The sequence below is a fragment of the Aphelocoma coerulescens genome, chromosome 2, assembly GCF_041296385.1.
Source record: "Aphelocoma coerulescens isolate FSJ_1873_10779 chromosome 2, UR_Acoe_1.0, whole genome shotgun sequence".
NCBI lineage: Eukaryota > Metazoa > Chordata > Aves > Passeriformes > Corvidae > Aphelocoma > Aphelocoma coerulescens.
In genome coordinates, this window is record NC_091015.1 from 58,827,226 (window position 1) to 58,845,217 (window position 17,992).

Sequence of the window (17,992 nt, forward strand, 5' to 3'; positions counted from 1 at the left end):
GAGAGGTTGTTTTGCTACAGTGCAAGGGAGAAAGAGTAACTCAGTTCAAAACATGTTAAGTTTTCTAGTTTCGGGTATAGCAGATGAATAACCTTTTGTGCAGAAGAGGAAAAGGATGTGATCAGTGCTGAGGTCTAGTTCACAGGGTAGGTTCTACAACACAGATTTTTCCACCTTATGACTGAGTGTACCTGTTACATTGTTACCTCATGCTTATTTAACAATTGCAATTTTTCTTGCTGGCTAAAACCAGATCACATGAAGTGCAACTTGAAGGACCAAAATAAATTACAAAACCTAAGTTGTGAAGGTTGTGAATGACTGGGTAGCCATTTTGGTGGTGGCAGCCATCTTGGTGCAGAGTAGATTCAAAATAGCTGAATTTCCAGAAATGACTAATATTTTTCAAATGTAATATTTTAAAGACAATCTTACCAATTGTCAGCCACTCCACTAGAGTTAGAGGAAGGTTATAGCCATCTACTACACTATGACATGTAACAGTAACAGGAAATAATTTCTGCTGCATGTTTTTTTGCTCATAACTCATGAAACCCCAGAGATTAAAAAAACAAAAAAGAAAAATGAGCTATTATTAGAAACCCCTTTTCAAGGCCATGAGGTAAATCAAGAATGTACAGTGTAGGAATGCCCACACTTGAGATCTCACTCCAAGTTTAATACACAATGAAGTCTGGAAATTTTAAGTATTTACACTTAGAGATTACAAAAACACACGAGCACATTGCCTTTAAGCAGAACACCAAGCCTTACTTGACATGTAAGCCAACTGCATTATTTGGGAATGAAGGTGCATTTGTGATCTATTTCCCCCTCAAGAGACTTTTATCACTCAGGACCTCATTACAGTGGCCGCTGCTCATTTTTGGAGCTTTGACCCTGTGGAAGCACTAAGGTATTCACAAGGAAAAGGGGAGCTGATATTTGGTGAGGAGGGATGTCGGACGTAAGGATGTGTCCATTGCTCCAGAGCACATCGGAAGTGGCACTTGATGTGGGGACGCATCTGAAAGGGATCTAGTGGCAAGGGAGGTGCAAGCACCCATTATAAAACTCATCTTGGCATTTTTATTTTTCGCTGCTGAAGAGGTGTAAAGGCTGGAACAACCAGAGAGCAGGACCACAGCAGAGTAAAGGTGCACGAATCCTCCAGGTTTAAATACAACCTCGGCAACAAGATTGATGAGCATGGTTCGCGGGCTAGAAACGAGGGAAACGACAGCAACCTTAGAGGCTGGAGACAGCACGTAGCGAGCAACAGGATCCGAGCCTGATGCGGAGCGAGCACTTCGCTGCTGCTGCTGCGATTTATGACATCCCCCCACAACAGGGGGAAACCGCGCTGGATGCGGAGCAGCGAGGGAGAGGAAGCTGCCGGTGCGACGCACTAAAGGAGGGCTGGTGGCGGTAAAGTTTGGGCGGGCAAAGGTCAAACACGCGGACACGAGGCAGCAGAGCTGCAAAGTGACTCAGCCGGCCGAGACATCCACCGGGGAGCGGCGGGGCTGCCCCGCAGGCGTGTGCGCGGGCTGTCCCCTGCCTCCAAGGCTGACACATCCTCGTTCTTCCTCGTTTCTAATCTGTGAGCCACGCTCACAGATCTGACACGTAAACCTACGGCGTGGTTTGGAAATGAGGGCGCGTTGGTGATTTATTTCCCCCGCAAGAGACTTTTACCAGTCAGGACCCCCTTACAGTGGACGCTGCTCATTTCTGACCCTGAAGATGCTCTGAGGTAGCCACAAGGAAGCGGGAAGGCGATATTTGGTGAGGAAGGATGCCGGCACTTGTGGAGGCAAGGATGCGGCGATTACTCCAGTGCATCTCGGAAGTAGCAGTCGATGCGGGACGCATCGGAAAGGGATGCGGTCACAAGGGAAGGGCTAAGTACCCGCTAGGAAAACTTATCTTGGCAATTTTATTTCTCCCTGCTGAAGATGGAGAAAGGCTGGAGTGACCTCCAGTGGCTGAGCTCCCGCGCCAGGGGAGCAACAGGCGGAGCGGCGGCGGGGACCCAGGGCCCGCTCCGGGCATTCCCGCCCCCCGGGACCGTTACGGCCGTTACGCCTCTCCCGCTCTCGGACCGATTCAAACTCGGCAGCGGCGCCGAGCGGGAGCGGCAGCGCGGCCCCTCCCGGTGCCCGCCAATCCTCTCGCCTGCCTCCCTCCCCTTTCCCCTCCCTCTGCCCCCTTCTCCACGTGAGGCGGCCGGAGAGTTTCAAGCCTCCCCGGCGCGGCGCAGCCCCGGGCCCGGCCCCGCCGCGCGGCGCGGGGGGAGCGGGCGCGCGGGGGGCGGGGGGCGGCGGGAGCGGGGGGAGCGCGAGCCCCCCGTCCCCCCGCGCGGGCAGCGCGAGAACAAAGAGTTCTCCCCACCCCTCCCTGCCCCCCCCGCACGTGGGGAGCGAGGCCACGCCCCTCACCCCGCCCCCGCCGCCCCCGATTGGCTCGGCGGGGCCCCGGCCGCGTCCGTCCGTCCAATGGGGGCGGCGCTCGGCGCTCGCCAATGAGCGCGATGGCGATTGGGCCGGCGCGTTTGGCGCTCGGTCCGGGAGGGTGAATCCGGCAGCCGGAGGCGGAGGGAGGCAGAGCGGGAGCGCCGAGCGGAGCTGGCGGCGGCACCGGCGGGAGTGGCGGCGGCGCGGAGCCGGGGCGGCGGGGGGGCGGGTGAGTGAGCGGGCGAGCGAGCGACACCTCGCGGGCTTGAGGCGGCGGCGGTGCCGGGAGCGGCTATTTATACCCGGGTCCTTTGTCATGGGGGAGGGGAGGAGGGGAGGGGGCGGCAGGGAGGGAGGGAGGATGGGGGCGGCGGCGACGGCGGCGACGGCTCCCGAGGAGCAGCCGCCCCCCGCGTCCGCTTTCCGCAGGGCGCCGGCGGGGAGACACGCGCGCTCCCGGCCGGTGACAGCTGGAGGGGGGAGACATGGAGTCTGGAGTGCCCTTTGTCTAAGTTGGCTCCGTCCAGCCCGGCCGGCGGCTCCGATCCCCGCCTGGCGGGGCGCAGACCCGGGCTGGGGGCGAGCTCGCCGCCACTCCTCCGAAGGGCGGGGGGCGGCGGGCGAGTGGGGAGAGGGAGAACGGGGGGGAGACCCGGCGATTCCCTTCCCCTCCTCTCCGCTCCAGCCGGCGGCACGCGGCGGCGGCTCCGGCGCGGGCAGAGGGAGGTGTGTGTGAGCCCGGCGCACGCCGGGCAGGGGAAATCCGTGTGCCCGCCGTGGGCAGCGCGGCACACAGCTCGTCCCTCTCCTCCCGGGAGGCTGGGACAGGTCCGCCCGGGCTCCCGGAAGCCGGGGCGAGCCGGGCGGGGAGGCTGAGCGCGCCCCGGGCCGCCCTCCCGCACCCGCGGGACGGCGGGGCTGGGCTGGGGGCTCCCGCCCCTGCCTTTGGGGCTCTCTAGGCTCAGCGAGAGAGCTCAGGAGGGGCCAGGGGGTAACTCAGTCTGGCGGCTGCTCCGGCGAACTTCCTAATCGTGGAGGACACCGTACGATCCCGATCTTCCAGAGCGCCGCAAGAAAGTTAACAAATAGCTGAAAATTTGGGGGGTTTGGGTCTAATGTCGCCAAGCACGGCGATACGGAGCGCTGTCTAAAACTAGGGTGTCTGGGGAGGTGCGAAGGAGGGCACTGGGCTGAGCCGTCCCTGAGCAACAAATGGTTGGCTAAAGAAATCGGTGTGTTGTGGCATCACGCACATGTATTTAACATTACCAGGTCTTCATGATGATTCAAAAATTCTTATTCATACACAAAAGAAAAGGAGTGCGTGCATAGATGTGCGGCAGGAATGGGATAACAAACTTGTACATTACTCGAGATACTTATTTCTAACTTACAAAGCACCACACTGATTTTATTGGAGCAAGAGAAAAGTTTTTTGTATTTTTAAAGCTGGAAATTCAGATTCTTGGTCTCTCTGACAAGAAGCATTTAACAGTTTGGAGAATGTAGTTTAATTCTAGCAGGATAGGTTTGTTTTTGCTGAAGTCTAACAACTCTAGTTTCAGCTATTATGAGTTTGGTTCTTACTAACGCAGATTTCAGTGGAGAGTTTTTACCAGCACATTTAGTGTAATCTTCACTTATAAGTGGGGATTTTTCTCATGGATAGGTTAATATTTTTTTAGGGGTTGGCACATTCAGATTCTTTATGCAATTTATCAAAATTTAAAGGTCGTTCTTTGTTTGTCCCCAGTGTCTATATCAAATTGAGAGTCCGGGGAATGTTTATTTGTGGTAACAATAAAGCATCTTCAGAAGGGTGAGTATTACTTGTACATAGTGTACTACAACTAGTCTCACTAGTGACTATTAAAATGTGAATATTTGAAAACTACAAAATCTTTCAGCAAACACGTGGAATTCCAGTATTTTAGGAGATGTGACTCAAAAGTTTTCTGTGATGTGTTGAATGTTTTTAAGAGCTAGTACTTTATGAAGTTCTGGGTAAAAAAACATTACATTTATTGTTCTGGGATTTCCTTTACAAGAAAAAAGGCAGAAAAAGAAAAATATTTTTTTCTTTCCTCCATCTCCATGAGAAATGAAAGTAACAATTAAAGTTAAAAAACCTGTGGAGAAATCTGTGACAGTATAATATTCCTTGAGATGCCAACTGCTATTTTCATTTGGAACTCTGGAAGGATTCAAGACTTTAAGAGAAAAACTGGGAAGAACTTTCAGGTTCTTTCATAGATTTTTTTGATATGTAATTTCACCTTGAAAAGTGGCAGACACTGGAAATCTGCACCTTCAAAAAGTCATAAAATGTCACTGCTCAGTTTAAAATGAGCTAAAGTGGAGGTGTGTAAACTTAGGCCAAAGATTTGAAATTCAAGCTCAATCTTTTTGCCCCCTGCTGTGTTTTTTTCCTTTCTTGCTAAAATTGCCAACAAGCTGAAATATGGTGATTTCTTTGAAGATATGCTTTCAAACTGGTTTTTGTTTGCTCTGTAACATTGCAACCTTCATAGGTGAAATGTAAATATTCCTGCACTACTTCTTACCTGCAAAGAAACTTTGGCTTTGGGAGAAGGGAATTTTTGTAGTGCATTATTGGATGCATGAGCTGTATTAGATATAGAGAGAATGCAAGCCCTTTTCTGTAAAGCAGCTTATGTCAGAATAACCTACATCTAGTATCCAGTGCAGGCCAACAGTGCTCCCAGGAAAGTTGGTGCACTCTAAAATTCCTCTTGCTATTAGTCAAAAGAAGTGTTCTGTCACCATTCACGAGACAGTTCAGCTTCCTTAGCAGTATAGATCATTGATGCGTTTTAATAAGTTCACAGCTGTAATGTTAAAACTGAAGAACAATTTTAGATGACAGTTCTATATTTATGTGATTGAACAGTGAGAGTTATTTTTAAAAATGGCTGCAATACTGAGAGAAGGCACATTTAATAAATGTCTGCTTTATGTTGTGTTTGAGCAAAAGTGCTGTGGAAAAACTTTAGTGTTGGCTGTAATCTGGAGGTTCTGTAATTCTACTGTTAGTACTTACAGATGGATCTTAGCTGACTTGAGGAAAAATATCTGTGAAGCTTTAGGGGGAATAATGTTTTCCCCAGCAGGGATGCTGAAGATCTCAGGAACAAAACCTGGCCTTTGCTAAGCAAGGAAGTTCACCGAGTCGAGAAAGTAATTTTGGCAGTATTACTTATCCAAGCAAAATTCACTTTACCAGATTTTTTAAAGAGTGAAGGAAATGGGCTGCATGCTGTAAATACAATTCTTAATGATTTGATGGAGGCGTTTGCGTAATACTTACATTAACAAACAAGACCACTGTTAACAGAAGCTGTAGGACAGTAACAGGAGGTTTATTTTAATGTTAAAGCTACTTCCAACCTTCTGTTCCTTCTGTCAGCAAGGTCCATGGAGAGCTGTGCTGGGCCTGTTGAAGTGTTGTCTGATTGAAGACAGCATTTGTAAATGTATCTATCTATAAATGTATCTACACATTTAACACCTAAGTATATGACTTGTACAACTGCTCTGGAGTGGCTAAGTTAGTCTTTAAATGGATGAGTTACTCCTGTCCTGACATAGTTTAAGGAATAATTTTAGTTAAAGTAGCTGTGTCCGTGAGGAGAACAGTGAGGCAAACTAAAATCTTGTATAAAATGTACCCAAACCAACAAAATCTTGTATAAAAGGTATGCAGAAGAGAGAAGGGTGCTTTACAGGGGGATGATAAAAACACTTGTTACAAGTTAGTCAAATGCTCAGGTTTGTTTTTTAGCTCTGAGTATATGCCCAAGGGTTTTGTTGAGCTAAATATTAAAAGGAAAACAATGTACAGAATTACTAAGTAGCTATCCTATCTGTTCTCACAGAGATCAGTTAAAGACTTTGGGATAATGCTGTGTATGTCTATTTATGGATGAGGTGAAACTAAAAATGATGGTTCTATTGAGCTCCAAGCAAGAAACAGGGAAGTTTTCTAAAACATGCTGCTTTCTCTAACTGATAGTAGTAGGCAGTTTGATTGTCACAGTCTTTTTCTAATTGTACACCTAGATTTCCACTAAGGTGGGTCAGACTGTGGACTTGGTTCTGAATTAAGAGGTATAATAACACTAGTAAACTTGAATAGAGGCAACTCTTAAGAAGAAGAGTGAAAAGTATAATTTGCATATAAAATTGGGAAGTTAAGCTTCTCTTAAAAATACTAAAAAAAAAAAGGAATTTTTAAATATATAATGAATTATTTAGCCACAGGTTTGTAAACTGATTATAATTTAAAAATATTGAGAGAGAAGAGGATGTCCATTAATGCCCCTGCTGTGTCCAAAAAAAAATGTAAACAAACAGTGCTCACCCCCAGATTAGTGTGGAGCACACTCTTATTTACAAAACCTTTTGGCTACCTGGCTGAAGCTTGGGTTTGGATTTTTCATCTATTGTGCCTCTGCTTTGTTTGTGAAAACTACTGTTGACTTGGAATGGTTTATAATGCATTCCTATCTAGTGCTAAAATCAGTGGTACTCTTAAGGTAAGAAGGCCATTTGGACATTTAGATAGATACTGCATGTGATCTGAATGTTGTGGATAAAAATAACAGTGTAATGATGTGAGTGGATCAGCACAGTGTTGTCATTTGCTTGAAAATGTGATGTAGTATTTCCAAGGCTTCTAATTGGGATAGATATGATTTCATTGGCAAATGAGGTAAAACTGGTGTCTTACTGTGTGCAAATAAAGACTTCCTTGATACACAGTTACAGAATACTCCAGAATTTGCTATTAGTTTTCTTTTTTTGTATATACATATGGTGCCTGCTTGAATAACATTGTATGTGTAATTATGCAAGCAAAGTAGTACAAATTGCAGTCCATGTCCTAGGCTTTCTTAGATATGAACCGAAAACAAATCTTTACAGGAGGGTATGATTTCTTAATATTTTTAAATTGTTTTTTGATCTAGAACCAGGCCTATTTCCCTTGTCAGTTTTTTGTTGTATCTGGCTCCTTTCCATTCTGCCTTTAACATGGTTAGTTCAGTTTTTCCTGCCATGCATTCTCTTTTCACAGCCTGCATGTTCGGTTTAAATCCCAAAGCCATCAGATGTAATTTAAAGAAACAAAGTGTTTGAAAGGAAGGAAACTGAAATCTTACAACTCGCATATAATTTCAATTTTTTTTAGTGTGCGCTGGTTTCCTTTCCATGTTTCTTAGCATGAGTGGATCTGGCAAGCTTTGTGTTTTTGGTGTGTAGTCTGATTTCATTTTTACTAATAAGATAAAAAATTCTAGAGCTGGAATTCATTTTGCTGCTTCTGTCAGAAGTCTTATGGATGTGTGTTACAGATACTTGATTTACCCATGGAACTGTACCGGGGCAAATGGATTAAAGTCATTATCATCTCTGTTTTAGTGTTGGAGTATATAACAAGGACAGTGTAAATTCTGTCCTTTGTGATGAATTCTTCCTGTTGTGTGTCCACTAGTTTGTGCCATGTTTCTAGTGAGTATTTATTGCCAATGTGTTTGGTGCAAAGCTAAATTCAGTAATTATTGGAAGAAGAGATTGACATATGTTGTTTTATTCTTAACACAGTTTAACCATTACTGGTGTTCAGTACATGGTTACTTTGAAACTGGGAGACATAAGGTTCTAAGACCTTAGTTAGTATTTGCAGTTCTCTTCCACAGCCTAAGGGAGATGTTTTCTTTTTCACTGGAGAGTGGTAGATTTTTTTGTGTTTGCATGCTGGGTTTTTTTCATTTTGGCTTTTTGTTTTCAAGAATAAACTGTTTTTTTTCAAGATAAACTGTTTCTAATTAGTTTTCTGCATTAAGTCAAGCTTCTGGAAAAGTAGTATCTGTGTTTTTTTCCTTTATAAGTTTTTTTCCTTTTTTTTCCTTTATCTAATGTAATGTGCAGGTGGGTTAATTGCCGTATTCCTTACAGAATAGGGACGCCGTACAGTAGACCCAGTTATTTTGTGAAATTTAAAATAATCCTTTTTAAAATAACTCTTATGGTTACTTTTATCATTTGAAGCTCATTTTGGAGTTATTCAGGCAAATGGCAAGTACCAGTTCATCTTCAAATTTGCCAGACTGCTCTGCAGTAAATTCTGCATATGTGAAAGCGTAACATCTTTCAAAGTTTAGGCTATTTGCCTATGCAGGGAAAGAGTATGGAATAACTATTGAACCTGAATTGTTGTGCATCAGGGTTTTTCCTGTATGGACTGTGTGTTGCTTTTGCAACTATGGTTTGAACAGAAGAACCTGTGGCTATTTTAGTTTTAGAGTATAAAAGGTGTGTCCACAAAACAAGTTCAGGTGGAATAGTCTGTGCTCTTCAAATTCACATCATAAATTATTTTGCCTGTGGAGACATGTCTTAAGTGTTCCCAGCAAGTGTTACTTTTTCTGCCAGATTTATCCAGGATATCAAAAAACTAAATTTTTAAGAGATGGAGGTGTTAGGCAACAGAGGTTAATTGGAATGTGTGTGGGAGTCATGTAACTCCTCTGGGTGTCTGTGAGTGAGTGTGAAGAGAGAAATTCCGGAGGTACGCATTTGAGCGACTCAAAGGTGAAGCTCAAGTTTTATGCATAAAACTCTGCTTTCTCCTGACAAATAGCCAGGCTTGGTCTGCTGTGAGGAACGTGGGATGGTTTTAATTGTGACTTGTAAAAAGTATGATCAAATTTGGGCTTGAAACTTTTTGTTGCTGTGGTGCTGCTTGGAGTTTTAAAATGTTTTATTTGTTTTTTGAGCCAAATAGTCTTACTCATGCAAGCAAATGTTAGAAGTATTTATAGATGCAGATATCCAAGTGAAAAGCAAATAGTTGCATTACCTGCTGCATGGTGTTCGGCTCAGGTTGCCCAAAGTGAAGTGAGATGTCAGTCAGTCTTCAGTTACTGCCAATTTGGTTTAGCCTTTAATATAAAATAATTGGTTATGGTCTCCTGGTTCCCTCTTCCCCCTCCCCCCACCCAAGTGGATAAGTACTTGAACTTCTTATTTTTATTTCCAAACCGGTATTTTTCTAAAAGTATCAAATGTTGAAATGTGCTGGAAGAAAGTGGTAATGTAGGGAATTTAGAATTTTTTTTCTCTGAAATAGGTTACTCTTATTCCTTAAGTGGTATTCAGTAATGATTTCATGTCTGTTTTTGTTTCTCTAAATGCTGAAGTAGGGACACAGAAAGATTTTTTTGAAGGGAAGAATAGCTTTGAAAGTTGCAGGCTTGCTTATACAGATAGGCAGAACACTCCAGTACGGATTTATCTTTTTCTTTTAAGGGCTGTCTGAAAACAAATTATGCTGTGTTACTTTTTGTATTCTACTGTTGTATTTGTTTAAGGAAATGTATGGAAACACTAATTATTTGTATTGAAACCTTGTTTTCTTATAAACAGACATAACATTTTTATTTTTCTCTACTGAAGAGAATGAAGCATCCATACCACTGTTTCTTGATGAGTAAATGTTCTAAATGAAGAACTCCCACAAAATGAGATAATGTCAAAATAAATCCAAAGGCAGTGTGCTATTAGGAAAAAAGAAGTCATCAAACTGATGCCCTTCTTCTTTGTCTCACAGAAAATCTGAAATAAGCTTGATTTCTAGAACAGTGCTGTTGTGGGATCTTGCTCAGGTATTTCATGCTTAATCCACCTCTAATTAGTTCCAAAAACTTAAAATTATTGGGTTTTTTTTTGTCATGACCAGGTGAGATCTTGTGGGGTTTTAAAATTATTACTATTATTTAAACTTCTGATTAAAATCATTTTAGAAGTTAAGGAACACAAATTTGACTGTATTTTCTGAAGTGCTTCTGGAAGATCAAGCGCTACTTATAAACTGTGAACTGCAAAGTTTTTGACATGCTGGCAGATAGAGTAAGGGGTGTTGAATACTGGCAGTTGCTTTGCTTTGAATTAGTTTTCTAATGCAGAAAAATAAAATATTCTTATTTAAAAAGAGCAAGAACATAAATCAAGATAGCTCATGTTTTTCCAGGAAGCAAAAGGGAGTGAAGCACCATTCCTTTCTATTTAGTATCCAAGAGCTGCTTGAGTTCTCATTCTTTCCTTTCTTTCTTCCTTGTCCATGGGAGTTTTTAATATCTGCCTGGTCAGTATATAATAACGGTAGAAACTCTGGAGAAGGATTTTAATGCAACATAGTGTTAAACTATGTATTGTGAATGAACTGCTAGGGGAGAAAGCAAGAAATAAAATGCTGTAGGAGGCAAACTAATATTTACATTAAAAAAATCAGACAGGGAGCAGGATTGAAGAAAATGTGAATTCTGTGAGCCCTCGAGCTGACATGTTTCCCTCCTGTCTTTTATGTCAGTAAACTGAACTGCTCTGACTTCCTAAGTGAGGAGAGCATTTCAAAAAATAAGTGGTATGAACTGTGCACATCCAGAAACTGATCTGCAGACGCAGGCATTTAGTACTGTCACAAGGAGCTGAAAATGGAATGCCTAAGGCCATGGATCAGTGTCTTTAGATGGGGCCAGAGTGGCTGGATGCTCGCTTTCTTCAGTCAAAAGCAGCAAGGTGTTTTCAGCCAGAGATCTTCTTTGCTTCTGTCAATGGCTGCAGAAATGCTCATTCTGTCAGGAGGGAAATGATAGCACAGGTGCAAGTAAAAGTGCTTCTTTTTGTAGCAGTGCCAGCATAAAGTAGGGGTGATGCTTGAAAGTCAAAGCTGACAGTTTTTGTCTGGTATGTTTGGGCAGTAAAGAGGAACTGTGTTTGGAGAGATTACTTTAACTGTTAAAAACAGACTGGAAACAGTAATTGATGAAGGAAAGTATGTGCTGTGATCAGGGTGAGCCAAAGTCAGGAGTTAAATATGTGGAGGGGAAACAGGTGCTCCTACCAAATCTGGACCAAAGGTGAGAATTCCTAATAGCTAAGATAGGAGCATTCCCTAGCAACATCTAGGCATACAGTGCAGGATTGTAGCGGCTGTAGAATACTGTATGTTACATATGTATGTTACATACTGGAGCAGAGAGCAGTGACAGTGAGCCTTTGGAATGGTGACTGGCTGCAATGGCATTGTTTGGGGAGGGGCTGCTCTCTGTTGACACATCAGTGTCTGCAGCCCTAAGTGGTGTTTCTCCCTATTAATTTTCTTTTTAATGCATCCCCCAATCTTTAAGTGTTTTATTTTGTATGGAATATATGTTCATGCTGGAGCTTTTCATAATACCAGAGCACTTGTAGTCCTTCATGAAACTGTTGCAGAATGTATATGTAACTTAGTGAACAGTAAACCATGTCACATTTGGCTTATGTTTGCCACTTGCATCAGCAGTTCCTGTAGATGATGTATGCAGAAGGGTGCATCAGCCTTGTTATCACAGGAAGGCTAAAAATCAGCCATTTTTAGAGGAAATTCTGACACACTGCTTAGCTCAGATTCAAGGTATTGCCTATGTTATAATAATTTAATAACCCCTCCAGTGGTAACTAGTTTTAGTTTGGGGAATAATACTGCAAATAAAAATATAGTCATTACAGTTAACAAGTTAGTTTCATAGTAGTACTACTACAAAATAAGTAGTTTAATTGGATTAAATATGTTGTGAGACTGTCCTCTTAGTTGACTGATAGCCACTCTTACATAGCTGTAAGAGAAAAGGCTGGGCATAGTCATTTTGTATATGACAGATCAGGTAGTATGTGATGACCAGTTGTGAATTTGCCACAAAATGGGGATTTTTTTTTTAAGCCTGTTTTGAGATTAGCTGAGATTTTTACTCAAAAGACACAGGAAAGCATGTCATTAGTCTTGAATATCTTGAAGTATGAATTGAGAGCTATTAACTTAAAGAGCTATTGGGGTAGTAACAAGGCCCAAAAAACCATAGTGTTTGGGAAGAAATAATTGAGGTGGCACATCTATCTTTCAAGATTTGGGGAGGCAAATCATAGACTAGTTGTTTATTGTGAACGTGTGTACCTCTTGACTCACTTAGTGATTTCTTCTAGAATATGTTTAAATTTAAAAATTAAAAAAAAAGCTGGAAAAAAGCCAAAACAAACCCCAAACCAAAAGACTATCAACCATTTAATGTTCCAGGGTAGAGATCAGGCTTCTGATCTTAAGTATGACAAGTGCAAGCTGAGGCTGTAGTCGCTTAAATGGCAGAAAGTAAAAGGTCTGAAAAGAGTGACACTTCAAAGACACAAAGGTTGGGCTGTAAGAGAAGCAGAAACCCGTTAGGATAAGAAGACAACTAATTTGAAAATAACAGCCCATATATGTGGTCTTTTATTTATTTTATACATAATGTTAAGTTTAGGCACTCTAGTTAGACTGCTTTCTTAATTAGTGAAGAGCTTTCCAATCTGTCTTTTTTAATTACAGTTTTTAAGAGAGAGAGTTGAAAGTTCCAACTGTACTGTTAACCAGGCAAGGCATCTTTCAAGTGAACCAACACATGGCATAGTAGTGGGAAGGAGTATGTGAACTAGCTAGTTGATGGAGATGTTAAAGGAGACTAATGTTTCTACTGATTGTAAGAATTGGTGATTGCACACTAAACTGAAGAGTTTAGTCTGATTAAGCTCTTAAGCATTTTAATTCACAAATTATTGTTCCTTTAATGGTAGTGTTTTTCACAGCATGTCTGTAGCAGATTGAAATACTAAGTGTTAGTGCTGATTGTTTTAATCTTTTGAATATTAACTGAAATTTAAAAGGCAAACAAACTCCCTGGCATGAGCTTTAGAAATAGCATGGTCCTTGTTTTTGAGATGGTGGGCCCAGCTGAGAGATGTGTTGACTTGTAGAATAGTTTTAGATCGAGAAGTCATCTGATCCAGTCTCCCACTTGGGTTGGGCCAACACTGAAAACATGTTTTCCAGACCACTTTTAAAGTGTTTTCAAGAGTGGAGATTCTAACACCTCTGCTTAATACATTCCTATGCTGGACCATACTCACTGGGGAGAATTTTCTTCCAGTAATGAAATGAAATCCCTTGCTGAGTCTTGTCTGTTGCCTCTTGTATTTTCCTTTTAGCATAGATTAGAATGTTTCAGTAGAAGAGCTAGAACAGAGCTCCAATTCTGTGATTGTCTGGGTTTAGCTCTGATTTGTGTAGGAAAGCAGGCTATTCAGGGAGTTAATTCCATTGTGTAGTGGTTGAAATTCTCGGAGGGACTCGTCCAATTTTGATAAGGCCCAGAAACAGACAAAAGTATGACACATTCCTAAGAATGTGTTCAGGAGTTTGGGGAGCTTACATGTGGTATTCTAAAGAATATTGTTAAGAATAAATAGAACATGCCTTGAAGCCTTTGACTTGTGCTAATACTCCTTTAGTGGCTGTGGTGGGATGTGGAACATAGGTATGAGGCAGAAGGAAATTGAAGGAACCTACAGTAGCTTTTCATTTGTCTTGCACTGGCAAGTAATCTAGACAAGCTTGCTACTATTGTCTGCCACTGACTACATCTTTTCAGAGCAATCTTTAGTTGATCAAGAGATAGCAGGAAACAGCTTCCTGAAAGCTATTCCTGCAGAAGTAGTTAACACATTAACTGCATTGATTGTGCAAAGTGCTGTAAAGAACAAAAAACTACACAGTGTGAATAATATGTTTTACATGGTGTGGAAGATAAATGTTCTAGTTTAAGACAAGTGGATGGTATGCTGTAATTGTTTGCTTGCATTGAAGAGGAAAGGTTTTTTCTGCTTTCCCTTGACTCTGGTTTCATGGTTCTGCTTCTTCCTTGCCAGTTTGGATATTTATGATACCATATGTATCCGCTGTATGAACAGCTTTGGTCCAGTTAGAAAGCTCTGCTTCTTTTGAGTGCAGAAAAGATATGAAGTAACTGATCAGCACAATCAAACGTACCATATTTGCTATGTAAAGTCCCTCTGAGATGCTAAAGCAGTGTAGACAGACAAAGAAGAGAGGAAATGAATGCCATTTTAAGATCCCACTTCCTTTCCCGGTTCTAGTTGAGAAGTACACTAGGATGTATTTGTCATCAGCTTTCAAAAGCAAACAGGTAAGTGAATGTGCTGTTTAGTTTTGGGTGAGATGTTCTTCTTAGCACAATTCTGTTAGATAATTGCTAATAAGCTAGTAACCATTGATTGCATCAGAAAGGAGAAAGTACACTGGCCTTGGATTTAACAGCAGTTCCAGTGGAGGCAAAATCTTCAGGTTGTTGGTACATAAACAACTCCCCAATATTGTAGTGACAGAGTATTGTAAAAGGAATTCTACTAATTGAAATGTATTTTAGTGTTGCAAATAGTAATTGCAAATAAATAGCTGTCACAATAGTAGGAGCTTACTTGTAATAAGACTGCTCATAATAAAAGCATGCCTGTTTATAGCAGCAGACCTTCTGCTTTGGGAGCTGCCATATTACCTGGAAAGCCTATAGCCATCATCAGTCTGTGTTGGTGTTAGGGCTGACACTAAAATGTCTTGGATGTGGTTGTTACCCACACTGCAGAAGAGGTTTTTAATTCTACTTGCAAGCCAGGGGTTTTCTGCTAACTCGAGGAGGAAAAACAGGAAATATTCTGAATTTTCACACACAGTCATTGCTCTTCAGTTTGGGGTTGGCGCTGGTACATCTGTGGCTGTTGATGGTTCTCCTCCTTCCATCAGATTAGTTAAAGTTAATAGTTTTGTCTTCAATAATAGCTTATAAAAGCTTCCATGTCTTGAGTGATCAAGAACATTCCTGCAGAGCATGTAATCTTGTCAGAGTTGATCATGAGTGTTTAATTAACTTACATCATCCACAACCACTGATGCCTGTCACAGTGAGGAAGGACAGATGAATTGTTTGGAGTTACCTGCTTAGATCAGTTAACAAACGGATCCTTTTCTTTCAGGTACTACCAAAGAGAACCCAGTCCTAGTTAAACCTTTGTAGGCAAGTACAAGCTGCTGGCCTTTATCTGCCCAAAGAGTGGTACAGATGGCATGGATAGCTTAGTAAATGTTTCCTGTTTCTGGTTTTAAAGAATTATTTTTCTTTTCTCAGTAAAACTGAGTGTCAGAGGGATGGCATGGTTTGACAAACACTTACGTTGAAGCCTGAACTGTTGCCCTCTCCAGTTTTAGTTCTTTGCCTCTTGTTTCTGCCCCATTGTCGCCCCTCTGTCCCTTGTGTGGATTCAAGAATTCATGACTTGAGCAAACTTGAACAAATCTGTGGCTGCTGAACAAACCAGCATGTGGAGCTGATTTTGTTGAAAAAATGTATTTAAAAACTAAGTATGTTCATTTTCTGGGCTGTTCAGACAGATTTTTTTTTTTCCTCCTGACCTAGTTTGATTACAGAATCCTAAGCACTTAAGCACTCACAGTAGAGAAGGCTGTGTAGAAGTGGAAATGAATGATCACTGATACAGTGGACAGATGATGTCTTTTCCAGGTCAAACTGACACCAAATAGCATTTGTGGAAGGTTGCTGAACTGATGTAAGTTCTTTCTCAAAATTTAAACTGCCTTTAATGATACAGTAGTTCAGCATATGGAATAACAAAGTGATACAAATATATAAGTATTTTTAGGTATTTCTTGTTTAAAAATAGGTTGAACTGTACTACAAACTTAAAATACCACATTTCTGTGATATAAAATAATAAAAACATACTACAGTTTACTCCCATCTATTTCTCTGATTATTTCTGTAAAAGATTAAATGTGCTGTAGTTTTTTTTGGTGTGAAATATTAATAATAAACTATATTGTATTTCAGAGATAGAGATTTTTGTTAGTTGGACTAGTTTGGGATCTGAAATACCCAAGCTGACAGTGGCCTTGGGAATATTTTTCTTCCCATAGAAATGAGAATGTGGTATTTTACATAGACAAGTTTGAAAGAAAACCATGGGGTTTTTTTGCTTTAGAAAGTCCTGAAAGCAGAGTGGCAACTATAAAACTTCTAGCCATGTCTTTTTGTGTGTTTTCTATAACAGCACAGGTAAAAAGCCCTTTGAGATTCTGTGAGCGTCATTTTTGCCCCCACACCTACAGCCTGCATAACTTAGCAGACTTAGAAACTCTGAAATCACAGCAGTGAACAATTTTTCTTACTTAATCCAAAAGAAGGATATTGGGTTTTGACCATTTTTTTCCCCCCAAGAATCCCAAGTTTGGTATAAATGTTGAAGACAGATCTGGTAGATTAAAGCATTAATTTATAATTAATTTTTAAGTCAGCTTTTTTGAAGTCTGGCAATATGTATGTGTTTTATTGGCTTGGTTGCTTTTTTCAGGTGCTTGATAGTTGTAGTAAGAGTGCTAGAAACTGCTTACTCTGGAAAGGTTTAGGATAGGTTCATAGACTGTATTATCTTGTTTGCATTTAGGATGCACAAAGTAGAATACTAAAAGGAAATTTCTAAGAGTTTCTAAGCAGTAAAGTTTAGTTTAACATATCTGAAAAATAGGTAGCTGCAGTTGAACAATCATTTTGTTGTATTGTGCTGCGTAAAATCCTGTAATGAAAAGATGATATGAGTTCTTTATGAGGTAGTTTGGTAAAACTAACAACTTCAGCTCTAAGCTTAACACATTGGGTTTGATACCTGAAATGCATTCTTTTTGGGGGGTGTTTGGTTTTTTTCTGTTTTCTAGCAAGTATTTTTGCAGGTTTGTGGAAAAATCTTGTTAATCCCTTTCGTTACTGAAATTCTGCTTTTTTGGTTGAATGTGAAAGTTGTCCTAAATTCTGCTGCCCAAGTAAAAGTTTTTTTTTAGTTTGTGAAAAAATGTAGAAGAGTGTGGTGGGGTGTGGCTGGTTTTCTTTGGTTTGTTTTTTTTTCTCTTTAAGTTTTGTAGATGCTTGAAGGAGTTCTGTGTTGACTTCAGATAGGGTATATTATATAATAATTTATCCATTAATAAGATTGCATAAGCTCAGGCTGAAAGACTTGTATACTGTCTGGATCTGATAACAGCTTACAGCTAAAGAGCATGCATGCCACTCCAGAGCACACTGATGTATGAAACCAGTGCCTATTTGTGGTTTCATTGCCTGCACTAGTTTTTCTCTAGTATTGGTCTGATTTTTTTATAAAATTCTTCCTGCTTTTTAGTTGTGCAGAGGAAGCCACCGCTATGGATGGGATCATGAAACTCATCTGTATTTCAGGAAACAATTGCAAAAGTGAGCTTTTATTTATCATTGCTCAGTTGAATCCAGTTAATGAGCTGTACTGGGGTGAAAATAAAGAGTTGGGAAGGGTGGGATGATGGTAAGGTGCCATCCCTGCTGAGCAAGTTACTTTGGTGAGTACCTTCATGATGTAGTATTGTCTCTAAATCAGTAAGTGTATAGAGTTTGAAATGACAGCTCCTGAAGCCAGCGCAGGTGCAGGCTTTGAGCACTGCAGTCAGTGGCAACCCTGTAGACAGGGCTGTGGGCATGCTGAGGGTGAGCTGGAAGAGAGATCAAACAGCGCTGTGGTATTGTCCATTGAGCAGGGTTCTGCAGTAAATA

General features: G+C 41.5%; 1 protein-coding gene across 7 annotated transcripts in view; it reads left to right on the forward strand.

Annotated features, from left to right (window-relative positions):
- Positions 1–2,534: 2,534 nt before the first annotated feature.
- The window catches only part of EZH2 (enhancer of zeste 2 polycomb repressive complex 2 subunit), a 49,986-nt gene continuing 34,528 nt past the window's right edge, over positions 2,535–17,992 (forward strand). For 4 of the 7 annotated variants that reach the window (XM_069007731.1, XM_069007733.1, XM_069007735.1 and 1 more), the window contains exons 1-2: positions 2,536–2,685; positions 4,210–4,275. In XM_069007731.1, the coding sequence (XP_068863832.1) occupies positions 4,238–4,275 (38 nt within the window). In that variant the 5' untranslated portion in view covers positions 2,536–2,685; positions 4,210–4,237. Of the gene's footprint in view, positions 2,686–3,163; positions 3,183–4,209; positions 4,276–17,992 lie in introns of those variants that run through there. The other 3 variants (XM_069007737.1, XM_069007734.1, XM_069007732.1) reach the window with 3 other exon arrangements.